This window comes from Mobula birostris, chromosome 5 (genome assembly GCF_030028105.1).
Source record: "Mobula birostris isolate sMobBir1 chromosome 5, sMobBir1.hap1, whole genome shotgun sequence".
NCBI classification, from domain to species: Eukaryota; Metazoa; Chordata; class Chondrichthyes; order Myliobatiformes; family Myliobatidae; genus Mobula; species Mobula birostris.
In genome coordinates, this window is record NC_092374.1 from 41676339 (window position 1) to 41695800 (window position 19462).

The window sequence follows — 19462 nt, forward strand, 5'->3', positions numbered from 1 at the left end:
ATTGCTGACCTGTGTGAATTATTTACCTTGATATTACTGTATTGCGTAGTTACTAATAAATATTATTAGTTGTTAGCAATACGAGACTCCAAAGTGGTTTCTATTTCTGCTGGTTCTTTATCCCCGTCACAGGGTACGTGACAATATGCTCCCAATACCTGTTAAATGCCCCCAAATAGTCTCGTGGCCTTCACGTGTGGTGTAGCTACTAAGCCTGGCAGAACAGTTTCTACTGATAGAAGAAGGGACAAAGGTGGGTTACTGGCGCTTTAAAACCAATTGCTTTAGGCAGATAGGGCTCACCAGCCATGGTTGGCAGCTCATCTAGGAGAAGGAAAACTGAACTCAACCCTCTGCTGCCTTGCAGCTATACCCACTCATGGAGAAGGCTTCGGGAGTAAACTCTAAGGAAAAATCTGGAGATGGAGTCCCTAAGGTAGTTCTATGTTGAGTCGAATGCTGATTGGCAACTCCTGCAACGTTGATAGTGCCATCTATATCGGTCTCTGCTTGGAGAGGGGAAGCCTGCTACGTGGGTAACAACTTGGTCTCCACATCGTACTTCTCCAGCTTGCGTATCGCCAATGGAGAGTCACAATCAAATGGGGGCGGGGGGGGGTACACTTCTTTTCAAGAAGGGAAAAGCTTTTATCCACTACTCCAGTAGTCCTTCTCTTCTAAGGCCCTATAAAAGGTTATATTACTGACTGGCATAACTTTGGTTAGCTACTTCCTTGTATTAATTTGCTGACTTTCTTTTAAAAGAACAATTTACTTTTCAGACGTAATGTTTTATATTTTCAGTAGGAACTATTTGAACAAATATGTTATTTCAAATTGTCAATATTTTATTGCTTATCACTATTGTGGAAAGATTTATTTGGAGCACTGTTGATAATGGCATTACGTCAGAGCCCAGTCGTGATGAAGGGTCTTGGCCCAAAATGTCAACTGTCTACTCGTTTCCATAGATGCTGCCTGGCCTGCTGAGTTGATCCAGCATTTTGTGTGTGTTGCTTGGATTTCTGCAATCTGGAGATTTTCTCTTGTTTGTGATAAAACGATGTAACTCATTTTTCTGCCCTATTTTCGTTACAGACCTGTACATTAAATGTGTGGATCTGGAATCTATCCCATTAGCTCAGAATACAGCAGATAATAATGATAATGATGAATCAGCCGGATTTGAAACATATCAGCCAAGAAAAAGCTTGTATAGTGGGAAGAATAAAGAAGCTACCATTGTGAATGCATCTCTAGCTCTTTCAAGACTTCCACAGAAAAGTAAATCAAAAGGGTAAAGTCAATATATAATTTCCTAATCAGTATATAATTTCCTTTATAGTTTCCCATTGCTTCTGCTTAAAGCTAACTCTGTCTTGCTGAAGCATGGTTCTACAAGTATGATAGATTTTGACTATTTTACACAAGCAACTTCTATATTTGTAAGCTGAATAAGTAAGTTCCAGCATGTGGACTGAGCTTGACCATTCCTCATGCATCATTTTCGCTGGCAATGAAAATAGTATTTATTTGAATTCCTGATTTTTCACGCTGAATACTACTGTGCTTGTTTTCTACAAACTGGTGTGCACCTTACTTGAATTTATTCAGTTGTGGACCTATATGGAACATAAACTAACAAAATATTAAATAACAAGCAACACACATCAAAGTTGCAGGTGAACGTTGTTTGCGTTTTTTAAAATATTAAATCTGTTTAAAATGGAGTCACTAAGAAACTGTCAGGAAAAACTCACAAGCGGTTATAGATTCAAGATTCATGTTTATTTATTATGGGCTCACAGAAACACTATATCCATATGTGGATATATTCATGTATGGTTGAAAGATAATTGAACTTGAAACATATAGTGAGTTGTGCTGTTTGCATTAACAATTAACACACGCATTTAGTGGACTTGGGCTCAGGCTTGCAGACATGGGCTTTGCCTTCCCCTGAGGACTTGCAGAGATTCGCAGCTTTGGTTCCTGCCAATGGGTCTTGACTTCTGTATTTCCAATTTGACCCTTGGGCCTCAATCATTGGACATTTGTTCTCGAACTCTGATCCCATTGATTTGTGGGCCCAGGGGACCACAAATTCCAGAAACCGCTGATAATTCAATGAGCTGCGAGGAGGCTCTTGTCCACCTTCAACCACCCAACATCTGAATATGAATGTCCCACAACCACATCGATGGCCTGATTTTTAATTCCCCCTCATCATTGCCCATAAACCCTAACCTGATTCCCCTTTCTGTCCCCAAAACAATCCTCACGAAGCTTAAAAAAAATTTATAAAAACTGAATTTGAACCATGACTCGGCAAATGATTGTATAAATATTTATTGTCAAGAAAGTTGGGCACGACGGAACTATCTCTAAAACAGGAGAAGTTTTTAATTAGGCAAACTTATGGGTGATAAAATGCTAGTTAACTGATTCCATCTGTGAATTTTGAATTCCCCTAAAGAGAAGAAGCACTATTGGATATGTTTAATAACTAATTAAAATAAGGTACTTTGCAAGAGTATTGTGAAATTGCTAAAATTATAGTTAGTTGTAAGAAGGGAGATGTAACAGGATTATTAAATAATTGGCCAGCTGGAATCAATGAGTAAGAAAGATGCATGAAGAATCAGGGATAGTTATTTGGCTGAAAGACAAGAAATGCAGATCAATGAATCAGAAGGAAAGCAAACTTAAAAGGATAGTTTATATGTAGAGGGTGAGAATGAAGTTGTGCTAAAAATGTATTAAATGATTGACGACTTAAAATATCAGTAAATGAAAAGTTCTGATGAGAGGTCCTGGACCTGAAGTATTGGCCATTTCTCTGTCCACACCTTTCCCTCCTGAATATTTCTAGCGATTATTGAAGAAATTACAAGAAAAGCTTCTGAAGACTTAATTGGGGATATTGAGCATGGATTTGTTAAAGGAATGACTCGATCATATAAGACCATCAGATAAGATATAAGAGCAGAATTAGGCCCATCGAGTCTGCTCTGCCATTTCATCATGGTTGATCCATTTCTCTCTCAGGCCTAAACTCCTGCCTTCTCCCCATAACGTTTCATGCCCTGACTTATCAAGAATTTATTAACCTCTGCCTTAAATATACCCAATAACATGGCATCCACAGCTGTCTATGGCAATGAATTCCACATATTCACACTCTTTGGCTAAAGAAATTCCTCCTCATCTCTGTTCTAAATGGACGTCCCTCTATTCTGAAGCTTTGTCCTCTGGTCCTGCCACTGCCTGCAAGGAGTTTGTACGTTCTCCCTATAAATATGTGGGTTTCCTCCCACAGTGCAAAGATGTACTAGTTGGTAGGTTAATTGGTCATTATAAGTTGTCCCATGATTAGGCTTGGATTAAAGCGGGGATTGCTGAGCAGTGTGGCTTGAAGGGTCAGAATGGCCAATTCCTCATTTTATCTCAATAAGTAAATACATTATAAAGCCTCAACATTACATCCTAGTTTGTATATGCTAGTTCTCTTGAAATGATTGTTAACATCACATTTCCCTTCCTCAACACCAACTCAACCTGTAAATTAAGGGAATTCTACACAAGGACTCCCAAGTCCTTTGCACATCAGAATTTTGAATTTTTTCTCCATTTAGAAAATAATATGCTTTTATTTCTGTACCAAAGTGCATGACCATACAGTTCCTGGCACTGCATTCCATCTGCCATTTCTTTGCTCATTCTTCTAATCTGTCTAAATTCCTCTGTAGCCTTTCTGCTTCCTCAACACTACCTGACCCTCCACCTATCATTGTTTTGCCCGCAAACTTGGCTAAAAATCCATCAATTCCAATTCACTGACATTTCATGTGAAAGGAAGCGGACCCAACACAGACCCCTGTGGAACACCAATGGTCTACGGCAGCCATTTTGTTCCAACATTTTGCCTCCTGTCAATCAACCAATGCTCTATCCATGTAAAATAGTAAGCTCTTAAGTTGTGAAGCAGCCTCGTGTGGTACCTTGTCAAAGGCCTTCCGAAAATCTAAGAACACAACATCCACCGATTCTCCTTTGTCTATCCTGCTTGTTATTTCTTCAAAGAATACCAACAAATTTGTCAGGCAGGATTTTCCCTTAAGGAAACCATGCTGACTACGATCTACTTTATCAAGTGCCTCCAAGTACCCCAAAACAACATCCTTAACAATCAACTTCAATGTCTTCCTAACCACTGTGGTCAGACCAACTGGCCTATAATTTCCATTCTTTTGCCTTCCTCCCTTCTTGAAGAGTGCAGTGAACTGAATTTGTAATTATGCAGTTCTCTGGAACCATGCCCTAATGCATTGATTCTTGAAAGATCACTACTAATGCCTCCATAATCTCTTCAGCCAGCTCTTTCAGAACCCTGGGGTGTTGACCATTTGGTCCAGGTGACTTATCTACCTTCAGACCTTTCAGTTTCCTAAGCATCTTCTCCGTAGTAATAGCAACTGCCTACACTTCTTCCCCTTGACACTCTTGAGCTTCTGGCATATTGCCTGTGACTTCCTCAGTGAAGACTGATACAAAATACTTATTTAGTTCATCTGCTGTAACCTTGTCCCCTATTACTACCACTCCAGCATCATTTTCCAGTGGTCCTATATCTCCCCTCTCCTCTCTTTTACACTTTATATATCTGAATAAACTTTTTGAATCCTCTTTAATATTATTGGCTTGCTTATCTTCGTATTCCTTCTTTTCCTTCTTTATGACCTTTTTAAATTGTCTTCTGTTGGTTTTTTAAAAGTTTACCAAGCTTCTAACTTCCCACTAATTTTTGCTCCATTATATGTCCTCTTTTTGTTTTTCATGTTGGCTTTGACTTCTCTTGTCAGCCATGGTTGCATCATCCTGCCTTTAGAAGTGTACTACTTCTTTGGGATGTATCTACGCTGTGCCTTCCAAATTGCTCTCAAAAATTCCAGCTATTGTTGCTCGTCATCCACACACTCACTACTCTGCGTTTAAAAAAAAACACAAACAAACAAACTTACTCCTGACATCCCCTCTGTACCTGCTTTCAAGCACCTTAAAACTGTGCCCTTTCGTGTTAGCCATTTCAGTCATGGGAAAAAGCCTCTGACTATCCTCTCATCATCTTATACACCTCTGTCAGGTCACCTTTCATCCTCCATCATTCCAAGGAGAAAAGGCCAAGTTCACTCAACTTATTCTCGTAAGGCATGCTCCCCAATCCAGGCAACATCCTGGATTGGATGCTGCAACAAGACTATGATCCAAAACAGAAGAGTAAATCAACAATAGAATAGGTTAAAAAGAGGAAAATTCATGTCTTGGAATGGCCAAGCCAGAGTCCAGACCTTAACCTATTTGAAACGCTTGGTGGAGATTATTACTGCATAAGGAGGTTCTACCATTATTAAGTACAAGGGTTCACATACTTTTTCCAGCCTGGACTGTGAATGATTAAGCAATGTGTTTAATAAAGACATGAAAAGTACAATTGTTTGTGTGTTATTAGTTTAGGCAGATTGTCTTTGTCTATTAACCTGTCTCAAAACTAGCTGTCAATCAGTACCCTTTGCTTCTTGTCACCAAGCCCATTTGGATCCAACCTATCACTCTCCCTCAGCTCTGCAGGCTTTTACTCCCATATCAGCTGGCCTCATCCTCCAAGAGGACCACGACTTTGTCTTAGGGTTTGGAGGCTCGCATGCTTCAATGACCCGGAGTGCTATGTTGGCTGTAGTGAGAGCGTTATGCTCCTGGTAGGGTCACCCATGCAAACAGGTCAAAGGGTAGAGGCCAGAGTAAGAGTAGTCCACCAGTCCTCCAGTTTCAGGGTTTCAGCTCAGGGCTAACAAAGCCTGACTGATAGAACAAAACTAACAAAACAGCAATGAAAAATCCTTTTACATCTGAGTCTCGACCCGGAACTTGCATGACTGACGGTAATGAAAATCGAGCTACTGACATGATGAAGGAAGCCCTGAGCACCGGCAGAGATGGAGACCACTGTAATACTGATACATCTGTCTTTGTGGGCACGTGGCCAAGTGGTTAAAGCATTGGTCTAGCTACCTGAAGGTCGAGAGTTTGAACCCCAGTCGAGGGAATGTGTTGTGTCCTTGAGCAAGGCACTTAATCACACATTGCTCTGTGACGACACTGGTGCCAAGCTGTATGGGTCCTAATGCCCTTCCCTTGGACAACATTGGTGTCGTGGAGAGGGGAGACTTGCAGCATGGGCAACTGCTGGTCTTCCATACAACCTTGCCCAGGCTTGTGGCCTGGAGAGTGAAGACTTTCCAGGCGCAGATTCATGGTCTCGCATGACTAACGGATGCCTTATCTTTGTTTAGAATTTAGAAGAATAAAAAGGATATCTGATTTAAATTTTTAAAATCCTGATAGGATCTGACAGATCATGCAGAAAAAAAATTGTTTTCCTACTGTATGATTAATACATTGATAGCATTTGGAGTAATATTATGTTGTTATGTACTTAAGATCCATTGGTTCTTGATCGGTCATGTTACTATAGAAAGCTGCAGCAACTTCTACTTAAGAAATTAAGATTGCACATTAGTCTTGCAAGTTGCCACATTTCCTAAACGCTGTGTTTAAGTGTTACTCATTTTTTTTTATTGCAATAGAAGCTTAAATACAAGTAAAACACTTGGGGTCTTGAGCAACTTTTTTGTGAATCAACAAAAAGGATATCCATCTGAGAACGTTGTCCCATCTACCTCTGGACTTGAAAAACAACAGGAAGAAGCACCACTTATCCCTCAAGCAAAATTTGGGATAAAGTAAGTTTTCATCTTATTTTCTGGAAGCTTATGACTGATAATTATTATGACATTTTAAAATCAGGAACAGTCATAGCTTTCAATTGGCTTACACTCGGGGAAATGTTTCTGAGATAGTAAACCTGTTTTCCATCTGAGAAGGCAAAGAATTTATTTCTCCAGTAGAGATCTTGTGACCGTGGTATCCTTCTTGATAAGGGAGAACCTGGGAGAAGAAAAATCATGAAGCAAAGTATTATGGAAAACACATGGTATAGAAAACTACAGCACATAAACAAGCCCTTTGGTCCATCTAGCACACACCGAACAACTTAAACTGCCTAATCACAGCAACCTGCACCCAGACCATAGCCCTCCCATCCATGTACCTGTCCAAACTTCTTTTAAACATTGAAATTGAAATCACATCCACCAGTTGTGCTGGCAGCTCGTTCCACACTCTCTCCACCCTCTGAGTGAAGAGGTTACCCCTTGTGTTTCCGTTAAACATTTCACCTTTCACCCTTAACCCATCACCTCTAGTTATAGTCTCACTCAAGCTCAGTGGAAAAAAATCTGCTTGCATTTACCTCAAAATTTTGTACACCTCTATCAAATCTTCCCTCAATCTTCTATGTTCTAGGGAATAAAGTTCTATCCTATTCAATCTTTCCTTATAACTCAAGTCCTCCAGTCTCAACAACATCCTTGTAAATTTTCTCTGTGCTCTTTCAATCTTATTGACATCTTTCCTGTAGGTAGGTGGCCAAAGATGCACACAGTACTCTAAAGTGAGCATTACCAATGTCCTGCATGATTACCACATAGCATCCCAATTCCTGTACTCAATACTTTGATCTATGAAGGCCAATGTGCCAAACAGTTTCTTTACAACCCTATCAACTTGCAACCACTTGCGTTGCATTATGGACCTGTATTCCCTGATCCCTTTGATCTACTACATTCCTCAGTGCTCTACTGCTCCCTGTGTATGACCTACTCTGGTTGGTCCTCCCAAGGTGCAACACCTCAGACTTGTCTGCATTAGACTTAATCTGCTAATTTTCAGCTGGTCCAGATTCTGCTGCAAGCTTTGGTAGTCTTCTTGGCTGTTCACTACACCCCTAATCTTGGTGGCATCCGCAAATTTGCTGCTCCAGTTAACCATATTATCATGCAGATCATTGATACAGATGGCAAACAGCAACGAATCCAGCACCTATCCCTGTGGTACTCCACTAGTCACAGGCCTCCAGTCAGAGAGGCAGTCACCTACAACCCACTCTCTGGCTTCTCCTGCAAAGCTGATGTCTAATCCAATTTACTACTTCATAATGAATGCCAAGCAACTGCCCATGTGCAACCTTATCACCTGCCTTGCTGAAGTCCATGTAGCCAACGTTCGCTACCTTGTCTTCATCAACTTTCCTGATAACTTCCTCGAAAAACTTTATTAAATTAGTTAGACACAGCCTACCATGCACAAAGCCATGCTGACTATCCCTGATCAGTCCTTGTCTATCCAAGTACTCATATATATGGTTCCTTAGAATACCTACCACTAACTTTCCCTCTACTGATGTCAGACTCAGTGGCCTATATTTCCTGGCTTATTCGTAGAGTCATTCTTAAACATTGGAACAGCATTAGCTGTCCTTCAATCTGTGGGCACCTCACCATTGGCTAAGGATATTTTAAATAGTGGGGTGGTGCCGCAGCAACAACCTGGCACTCAGCTTCAGTAAGACAAAAGAACTGATTGTGAACTTCTGGAAGGGTAAGATGAAGGAACACATACCAATCCTCAGAGGGATCAAAAGTGGAGAGAGTGCGTAGTTTCAAGTTCCTGGGTGTCAGGATCTCTGAGGATCTAACCTGGTCCCAACATAATTGATGCAGTTGTAAAGAAGGCAAGATAGTTGCTATACTTCATCAGGAGTTTGAAGAGATTTGGTATGTCAACAAATACACTCAAAAACTTCTATAGATGTATTGTGGACAACGTCCTGACAGGCTGCATCACTGTCTGGTATTGACGGGGGGGGGGTGCTACTGCACAGGACTGAAAGAAGCTGCAGAGTGTTGTAAATTTAGTCAGCTCCATCTTGGGTACTAGCCTACAAAGTACCCAGGACAACTTCAAGGAGTGGTGTCTCAGAAAAGCAGCGTCCATTATTAAGGATCTCCAGAAACCAGGGCATGCTCTTTTCTCACTGATACCATCAAGTAGGAGGTACAGAAGCCTGAAGGCGTACTCTCAGCGATTCAGGAACAGCTTCTTCCCCTCTGCCACCCGATTCCTAAATGGACATTGATCCTATGAACGCTACCTCACTTTTGTAATAATTGGTTTTGCATAAATTTTAATCTATTCATTATATGTACACTGTATGAAGTATACTTAATAAGATTTATTTATTTATATTTTTCTATATTATGTATTGCATTGAACTGCTGCTGCTAAGTTAACAATTTTCATGTCACATGCTGGTGTGATAGTAAACTTGATTCTGATTCTCATTTTGAATATCTCTGCTAGGGCCCCTGCAATTTCTGCATTTGCCTCCCACAGGGTCTGAAGGAGCACCTTGTCCATATTAATTTGCCTCAAGACAGCAAACACCTACTCCTCTGTAATCTGTATAGGGTCCATGACTTCACTGCTGCTTTGCTTCACTTCTGTAATCTCTTTGTCCATCTCCCTTGTAAATACAGATGCAAGAAGTCCATTTAAGATCTTCCCCATCCTTTTTGGCTCCATGCATCATTCTGATCTTCCAGAGAGCCAATTATGTCCCTTGCATTGCTTTGCTCTTAACATATCTATAGAAGCTCTTAGGATTCTCCTTCAACTTGTCTGCTAGAGCAAATTCATGTCTTCTTTTAGCCCTCCTGATTTCTTTCATAAATGTTCTCTTGCATTTCTTATACTCGAGTAATTCATTTGTTCCTACCTGTTATGCACCTTTTTTTTTTGTCAACCAGGACCTCAATATTTCTCAAAAACCAAGGTTCCCTAAACCTGTTATCCTTGCCTTTTATTCTGACAAACGCATAGAAGCTTTGTACTCACAAAATTTCACTTTTGAAGGCCTCTCACTTACCAAATGTACCTTTCCCAGAAAACAGCCTGTCTCAATCCACATTTGCCAGATCTTTTTTGATAACAATCAAAATTGGCCTTTCTCCAAGTAGAATCTCAACTGGAGGATCAGACCTATCCTTCTCCATAACTACCTTGAAACTAGATGCAATGACACAAACTTCAGTTATCTGCCCTAATAGAAGATAAAGTATTGCATACTATCTTGTTGGGACTCAACATTAGTCCCACAATATCCAGCCTTTTGATTCCTGACTTTATCTGAGGTCTTAAGAACATCTGTCTCTACAAACACTCCACTATCTGGCACTCTGGTTCCTATCTCCCTGCAACACTAGTTTAAACTCACCCTGTGCAGTTTAGCAAACCTTTCTGCTAAGATATTTGTCCCCCTTCAGTTTAGGTGCAAACATCTCTTCTGTATATGTCCCACCTTCCCTGGAAGAGAGGCCATTGATCCAAAAATCTGAAGCATTTCCTCCTACACAAACTCCTTAGCCATGTGTCAAACTGTATGATCTTCCTACTTCTTGCCTCACTAGCACGTTGCACAGGTAGCAGTCCTGAGATCACAACCCTGAAGGTCCTGTCCTTTAACTTAGCACCTAACTCCATGAACTCACTTTGCAGAGTCTCATCTCTTGCTGCTTATATCATTGGTAACTATATGGACTAGGATCTTCGGCTGCTCATACTCCCACTTAAAAATGCTGAGGACTCTATCTGAGATCTCCCAGAACTTGACACCCAGGAGGCAACATACTATCTGAGAATCTTGTTCTCATCCACAGAACCTCCTTTCTGTTCCTCTAACTAATAAATCCCCTATCACCACAGCTCACCTCTTCTCCTCCCTCCCCTTCTGAGCCACAGAGCCAGACTCAGTGCTAGAGACCTCATTTGCTGTTACTTTCCTCTGCTAGGTCACCCCAACGGTATCCGAAGTGGTATACCTTGTTGTTCAGGGGGATAGCCACAGGGGTACTCTGCCTTACCTGTTTAACCCTTTTCACCCTCCTGACTGTCACTCAATTTCCTACGTCCTGTATCTTGGGTGTAACTACCTCTCTATATGTCTTACCTATCACCCCTCAGCCTCCTGAATCATCCAGAGCTCATCCATTCCAGCTCCAGCTCCTTAATGCGGAGTCTTTGAAGGTGCAGTGAGATGAACTTCTTGCAAGTAAAGCCGTCAGGGACACTGGAGGTCTCCCTGCCTTCCCACCTCCTGCAAGAGGAGCATTCAGCTATCCTGCCTGGCATCCCTATAGCTCTAACTGTGCAATTGTAAAGAAGGGCAGAATAATTAAACTGGAAAAGAAATTCGACCTATAGCTTTTTGTCTTCTCTCACTCAAGCCTCTCCTTGCTGAAGCCTCGAAGAGCTAAAGCCTCAAATCCCCACTCTAAGACTGTCCACTTCAACAAAGACTCCTCTGCTTTCCCCTGCCTTATTTTTATTTTCCCTTGTTAATGGATCTCTATTTCTGATTGGCCGATGATCAACTGCTGAAACTCCCACAAAGCGCTGCTTTTTAATGCACACTCGCTGACCTGTGTGAGTCACCTCATCTCTCAAAGAGAGGAAGGAAATTTATGAAAAACTATGATTTGCTTTCAACAGCAATTGTTGGTAGTGATTCCAGCCATTGGAGAGTGTGCCCTTATTATTAATATCTTTAGTATTACCAAGATTTGTTAATGTTGCTCTTGGTCAAATTCTGTTTTCAAGTCACCTTTGCCTTGGTGCTGGAATTTAGCTCTTTTCCCCAGGTTGGAACCAAAACCACTGGTCTATAGTTGAATAGTCTTCGCCAAGCCAAAATTTAAATTCAGTTACTAAATTCACTTGGTCACCTTATGTTCACGTGGTTCAGCTCTTGACACCTCACTTCCACTTCTTGATCTCTGTTTCCATCTCTGGAAACAGATTGTCTGCTGATATATTTTATAAACCTACTAACTCTCATAGCTATCTTGATTATACTTCTTCCTTCACTGTCACTTGTAAAAATGCCATTCCCTTTTCTCAGTTCCTCTGCCTCCGTGACATCTATTCTCAGGATGAGGCTTTCCTTTCCAGAACAACTGAAATGTCCTATTTCTTCAAAGAATGGGGTTTCCTTTCCTCTACCATAGATGGTACCTTTACCATATCTTCTCTGTTTTCCGGACCTCTGTTCTCGCTCCATCTTCCCGCTGCCATAACAGGGATAGAGTAGCTCTTGTCTTTATCTACCACTCCAATGAGCCTTTGCATCCAACACATCATTGCAACTTCCACCACCTTCAGGGGCATCCTATCAGCAAACACGCAATTACCCTCCCCCCACTCTCGGCTTTCTGCAGGGTTTGCTCTCTCCATGACTGTCTCATCCATTCGTCCCACCCCACTGATTTCCCTTCTGGCATTTATCCCTGCGGGCAACACAAATACCACAACTGCCCATTAACCTCCTCCCCCCCCACCCCCTCCACTATTCAGAGCACCAAGCAGTCCTTCCAGGTGAGTCAACACTTAACCTCTGAGTCTGTTGGAGTCATCTACTGTATACGGAGCTCTCGGTACTGCCTTCTGTACATCATTGAGACGCGACATAGATTGGATGACAGTTTTGTCAAGCATCCTTGCTCCATTTTCAACAGGCAGGCTTTCCTGGTGGCCAACCATTTTAATTCCCCTCCTCAATCCCATTCTGACATGTCGGTCTATGGCCTCCTCTACTGCCACAATGAGGCCATTCTCCGACTGGATACCTCATATTTTGACTGGGTTGTCTCCAACGTGATGGCATGAACATCAATTTCTCTAACTTCCAGCGGCCTTCCCCCCCCCCCTTTTTTCCATTCCCCATCGTAGCTCCCGTCTCACTGTTTTTCCTCACTATTCTACCATTTCTTTCTAGTGCTGCCCTCTTCCTTTGCTCTCATGGTTCACTCAGCATTCCTATCAGATTTCTTCAACCTTTTATCATTTCCACCCTTTGTGTCCCAGCTCCTCACTTCATCCTCCTCCCCCACCCACCTACCTTTCCCCTCACTTGGCTTCAGCTATCACCTGCTAACTTGTACTCCTCCACCCTGCTCCCCAATCTTATCGGGCTTCATCCTGAATAAGGTGAGCCTGTCTGGAGCTCGGACAAGTTACTCACTTCAGGTTCTGTGTTCCATGGGTAGAGGAACCGCAGGTGCCTCTGGCTCATCTAGAGGTGCTTTGACATGCTCACGGTCATATTGTGATGCTGGGTGCATGGCAGTGGAATACTCCAATTCTTGCAGAGCTGATTAAGGTGATCTACTGAAATATGTTCAGCTTTACCTTTCTTATCAATGATAAAAGTCTTTTCTCCATGTTCCATCGTAAGGGAGCCTAAGGGGATGTTGGTGTGCATCATGGTGGATGAGAACAAACGAGGTGGAATGTAGGTCAACAGGTACCCAAGAGTGCTGTATGCCATGATGGGAGGTAGGAATAGGTGAAAGGGAATTGTATTTACTGAGGAGGGTGGAACACTGTTGAGAGGCCGTCTCAGCAGTCATGGCATCAGGAATGAGATCACCCATCACTCATAACAGCTGCCCGTATACCAACTCGGCCATGGATGACTGTAGGTCCTCCTTTGGAACAGTTGTGAGCCCCAGCAGGATCATCATATGAACACTTTGGTCAAGCAAACCCTCAGAGCAGTCTTTAAGGAGAGATGAAACCATTCACGTAGGCCATTGTACTATGGGTGATATTCTGAGGTGTGGTGTATTCTAACGCCGTGGTTCTGGGCCATCGCAGCCCAGTGGTCTGAAATGAATTGGGGACCGTGGTCAGAGGAACTATCAGATGATCAGATGGGGTGCCAAAGCGAGCAACCCAGATGCTGATGAATGCCCAAACCACGTCTGTGGTCGTCTTTGATGCTAGGGTGATGACCTCTGGCCACCTGGTGGTATGGTCCACCTTGGTAAGAAGGTGTGTAGAATTGCAGGGGGATGGGGGGTGGTAGGGAAGAGGACCAACACGGACCACCATGACAGCTAATTTTTGCCCGCTGGCACAACACACAAGCTGCGTTCCAATCATGCATGTTTTTTCTGAAGCCGTGCCAAACAGTCTTTAGCGCAACTAGTTTTGGTGAGGCCTTCTGGCCTGGATGCAAAAGGCCATGTATGGAGATGAACAGTCCATCTCCAGTTTGTGGGCATGGTGGGGCAAGAGTAATTGGTTGAGACATTGCATAGGAGAGAAACCCCAGCTTCCTCGAACTTAATGTCTGCTAGCCACAGGCCCGTGACTGCTGTTTGGTAAACCTAGACCTCTGTTTCAGTAACTTGGTCGACTAACATGCTGGCAGAATCAACCCCTAAGTGTACGGCTTCATCAACTGTCTGTGAGAGGCAGTCGGTCACTGCATTATTTTTCCCCTTGATGTGTTGTATATCCGCTGTGAACTCGGATATGTAGGCCAGGTGGCGTTGCTGTCATGCAGACCAAGGGTCTGATATTTTGGTCATTGCGTGCACGAGGGGTTTGTGGTCAACAAATGCTATAAGATGGCGGCCCTCTAGAAGAAAATGAAAATGGCAGACAGCCAGATAGAGTCCGAGAGCTCATGGTCAAATGTGCTATACTTCCTTTTGGGGTAATGGAGCTGCTGACTGAAAGAGGCGAGAGGCTGCCACATGCCTCTGACCAGCTTTTCGTGTACAGCACACACAGCGTAGTTTGAGGAGTTAGTTGTAAATGGCTATGGATTCATTGGGAGCAGGTGCACCAGTAGGGTTGAGTCAGGAAGAGCTTGTTTGGCACCATCATGTCTGCTGACCAAGCAAATGTTTGATTAGAGGTATTTCCTTTAAACACTATATAATGGGGGAATACAAGTTCAGAAGCTCGCAGAATAAAGCAGTGATAGAAAACTACCATGCCTAAAAACTCCTGTAGTTTTTTAGTAGTAATCCATAATAGTGGCTACCTTTGATGGGTGGGATTTCTCACCTTCTGCAGGTATGTGATGTCAGAGAAAGCCAATAGTTGACAACCCAAACTAGGACTTAGCAAGGTTAATAATCAACCCGCGTTGGCTTAAGTGCTTAAAGTATGCAGAGATGAGATAAATGTTCAGATTTGGAAGCACTGGTGACAAGTTTGTCATCCAGATAAGCGAAAAGAAAATTTAAGCTTTTAATACAGAGTCCATCAGCCATTGTCTGCTGCATTTTTCAGTCCAAACAGCATGTGCAGAAACTCAAAAAGGCCAAATGGGTTTATCACAGCTGTTTTGGGAATGTCCTCTAAGCACATAGGCACCTGATGATAACCCCCAACTAGATCAACTTTGGAAAATATTAACTGTAGAATGGTCTTGAATATGTGGGACCCGGTAATGATCGGGGGTGGTAGCCTCGTTAAGGCGTTGGTAATCACAACATGAGCGGCAAACACCACTGGGCGTAGAGCTCCTAATTAGATCAACTTTGGGGAATAAAATTTAACTTTCCAGCTAAACGTGCCAAAACGTCTTGAATGTATGACAGTGGGTAACAATGGGTGGTGGCCTCGATAAGGCAGTTGGTAATCACCACATGGGCAGCAACCATCATTGCACTTAGGGACCATGGGCTATTCAATGGTGTACAATTCCGAGTCTTTCCATGTTGACATGCTCACCCTTCACGCTTGCCAGCTTTCCTGGGTTCAGTCTGTGCACACGGCGTGAACTGGCAGGCCAGTTGTGGGAATGTGGTGCTCAACCCCATGTTTTGCAACTAGTGGAGAATGTGGGCTTTGTGAGGTCTGGGAATTCTCCCAGCAGTTAAGTAAACTCAGATGTGGTGGTGCATGTACTTGACAGAGCTTACTGGGGGAGCAGGTTAATGACCCAGAGTCTTTGACATCTGCAAGCTGGTAGTTAAGATGGATTAACAGTCATTGGCACACAGGAAATCTGCACCAAGCAGAGGTCTGGCCACCTTAGGCAGGATGAAGTCCCATGTGTAACTTTGCCCACTGAAGTAGAGCATCACCCGTTGTGTCCTATAAGTCTGGATCTTGCAACTATTGGCAGCCTCCAGCGAGGTTTCATCACTCTTTGCCTTTTCATTAATAGGCGATGCAGGCAACACACTCAGTTGAGTACCCGTGTCACACAGGAAGCGTTGCCCAGAAAGAGTGTCTGTGATAGACAGTAGATGATCCTGGCAGCTGGAATCCATGGTGTTCACAGATCTCTGTTGTCTCGAACTCAATGTAGGACTGCCTTAGGGACTCCAGCTTCGGATTTTTCCCTTGGGGTTTACTCCTGAAGCCTTCCCTATAAGTGGATATAACCGCAAGGCAGCGGAGGTTTGAGATCAGAGCTTTCCTTCTCCGAGATGACCTGCCAGCTACGGTTAATGAGCCCCATCCACCCGAAGCGACTGGTTTCAAGGTACCAGTAATCTGCCTTTGCCTCTTCTCCTGTCAGCAGAAATGGTTCCGCCAGGCTTAATAGTGAAGCCACGTGTGAAGGCCAGGAGCTGGGCTTGATTGTCAGAGATTATTTGTAGCGCATGCCATTTGCATCATTAAATAGGTAGTGGGAGCTTGTCCCCATTACCACTCCCGGCTATAACAACCTTAAGGAACACACTTTACTGAACTTAAAAAAACTACACAACAAAATTGTGCGTAAAACCTTTTATATAACAACGTCATTACATAAGACCAGCCTCGTAGAGTGAAATCCCAACTCAATGTCAGTGGTTGTGAATTATGTATGTTTCTTCCTATTAGGTTATTCTACGATATTTATTGCTGTCTGTCTTGATTTTAACTATATCTGAATTTAATGTCATCTATAAATTTTCAAATTTTGTTTGCAATTTCTGTAAGCATATATTATTTACTAATGTACAGTAGTGATGTAACTCCAATCCCTGAAAGCTAGTTTATCAAATCTTCAACAAATGTGATTTATGAACAGCATGTGGAACTTCCTGTTACAGCTGAAAAGAGAACCATATGCCTTCAATGTTGAGTTGTTCTGTCATTGTCATTTCTGAAATAGCATGGGACTATTAGCTGCCTTGATTTAATTTAGTTGGGCAGGAAGGTCTTATTTGGACAATGTTGCTGAGCCAGAAACTTCCCAGATAATCTAGTGCCTTTACTAACTCAAGGTGTTATTTTTATAATTTGTTATGGAAGCAGCATGATGAAGCAACATTTTACAAACATACAAAAATCAAAACGATTCTATGTTTCTCACTCTCATGTACAGTTATAGATTATAAGATGTGAAATTATTAGTTATTGTGGAAACTTAACTGCATTCTAAATAATGCGCAGCCATAAGTGGTTTTCTTATGTTTAGACAACAGGTGGAACTGTAAGTGCTTAAGGACAACCGTCCTTCTGTTGGACATGTGACGTCAAGCAACTGATGGCAGCGGAGGAATTCCTTCTAAGCTGCAGAGACCAAATTTGATCCTGACTTTGAGGATTGTCAATGTGGAAATTTCAGATTCTTAATACCATGTTTTTTGCTGATGGGTGTTCCTTGTTCCTTGTACATTTCAAAGACCTGACAATGGGTTAATTGGCTGTAGTAAATTACTACTTGCTGTAGATAATTATGTATTAACTATGGTTGTACTAGGGATAAAATACAAAAAGTAGCTTCCCTTTGCTTGCTTCCGATGCAGTGTCTTTACAAGATGGGTGACCCTGACCATTGTCCATTTAAAAGAATCTACTGCTCAGCATCTGAGAAGCAGGAACCATTGATTGTGTTACTCACAACTTGCCTTCTGCTTCACTCACCACCTGCATTCCGTGGCTTCACTGTAACCCAAGTCAGGAGGCTAACAGGTGATACACCTTGCCTAAGGGTGGTCTGGAGGTAACTGTGGTTAACGGTAACCTCATTACCCAAAGCAAGTGCTCCACAGCTGGATGTAGTTTATCTTCATACCCAGAGGTAGAAATGCTACAAACCCATAACCCTGGAACAAAGTTGATGCACAGTAAGATCATTGGGTAAATCTTGAATCTAATTCATTACAAGGGTTTTCCTTGGGCTTGGTTTTAGGAACTTTACTTCCTTTTACTTCTTTTAAATCATATAAACAAATGAATAACCCAATAGTTAAACATACTTTACGTATATGGTTTCAATTCCGAAGATTTTTTGGGTTTAATCAATTCATTCTAGCAAGTCCCATTATATCAAATTTTCTTTTTCAACCTTCCACGATGGATCAAGCTTACTTTGATTGGAAAACCAAAGGTATAATATCTTTTCATGATTTATTCTTGGATAACTGTTTTATGTCTTTTGATCAACTCTCTAATAAATATAACTTACCCAGATCTCACTTTTTTAGATATCTACAGATTAGAAACTTTTTAATTACTGTCTCTCCTAATTTTCCACACCCACATCCAATGGACACTTTGGAAAAAACCTTAGACTTAAATCTTTCTCAGAAAGGTGTAATAGCAATTATATATAATATAATTATGAATTTATGTCCTGATGCCTCTAATAAAATTAAAGCTGACTGGGAAAGAGAACTTGAGATTAATATACCAACTGAAAAATGGGAAAAAATTCTTCAGTTGGTGAATTCATCCTCTGTATGTGCTAAGCATAGGTTGATACAGTTTAAAGTAGTCCACAGGGCTCATATGTCCAAAGATAAACTATCTCGTTATTACTCTTATATTAATCCAATATGTGACAGATGCCAGTCTGAGATTGCTTCTTTAACTCACATATTTTGGTCATGTACCTTGTTGGAGAAATATTGGAAAGATATTTTTGATATTATTTCAACGGTCCTAAATATAGACTTACAACCTCATCCAATTACTGCTATCTTTGGACTACCAATGATAGACTCAAATAATTTAACCTCTTTATCACGAAGGATGATTGCATTTCTTACTTTAATAGCTAGAAGGTCCATTTTGTTGAATTGGAAAGAGATCAACCCTCCTACTGTATTTCATTGGTTTTCACAAACTATGGTGTGTTTGAATCTGGAGAAAATTAGAAGTGCAGTTTATGACCCTTCTATTAAGTTTGAAAAAATTTGGAGGCCATTTATTCAGCATTTTCATTTGATGTAATTTGATCATTTCCAAACTTGTTTTATTTCTCTGTACTGTTGTTGGAGGGGAATGGAATCGTCGACACTGAGGTTTTCTTCTTTTCCATTTTTAAGTTGTTAGTTTTGCCCAAGTCTTTTAGTTTAGTTTAGTTGTTTTTTTTTCTTTTGGGATGGGTTTTTTTTTCTCTTTTTCTTTCTTTTTCCTTTTTTTTTGCTTTATATTATCCGTGATCAGTTCTACATGTATGGGAGTTTTGGTAATTTCCACTATTTGGTTTTGCAATTACTCTTTTTTTAAATGTAACAATGCATCTCATATTATCTGTATTATTGCTATGTTTTGTTTCTATATTTTGAAATTAATAAAAAGATTGAAAAAGAAAAGAAAGATTAAAGAATGAACGGGGAAATTACTGCTCAGCAAGTGGATGCATCAAGGCAAAAGACGGCAGCTTAATTATGAGCAAAAAGGAAATCCTAAACAGATGGACAGA

The 19462-nt window shown here is 41.6% G+C and overlaps 1 protein-coding gene across 5 annotated transcripts in view; it reads left to right on the forward strand.

The window, feature by feature from the left end:
- Nucleotides 1-19462, forward strand: part of LOC140197672 (uncharacterized) — a 137400-nt gene that overhangs the window by 67079 nt on the left and 50859 nt on the right. For all 5 annotated transcript variants that reach the window (XM_072257966.1, XM_072257967.1, XM_072257968.1 and 2 more), the window contains 2 exons: nucleotides 1099-1297; nucleotides 6645-6800. In XM_072257966.1, the coding sequence (XP_072114067.1) occupies nucleotides 1099-1297; nucleotides 6645-6800 (355 nt within the window). The remainder of the gene's footprint in view (nucleotides 1-1098; nucleotides 1298-6644; nucleotides 6801-19462) is intronic.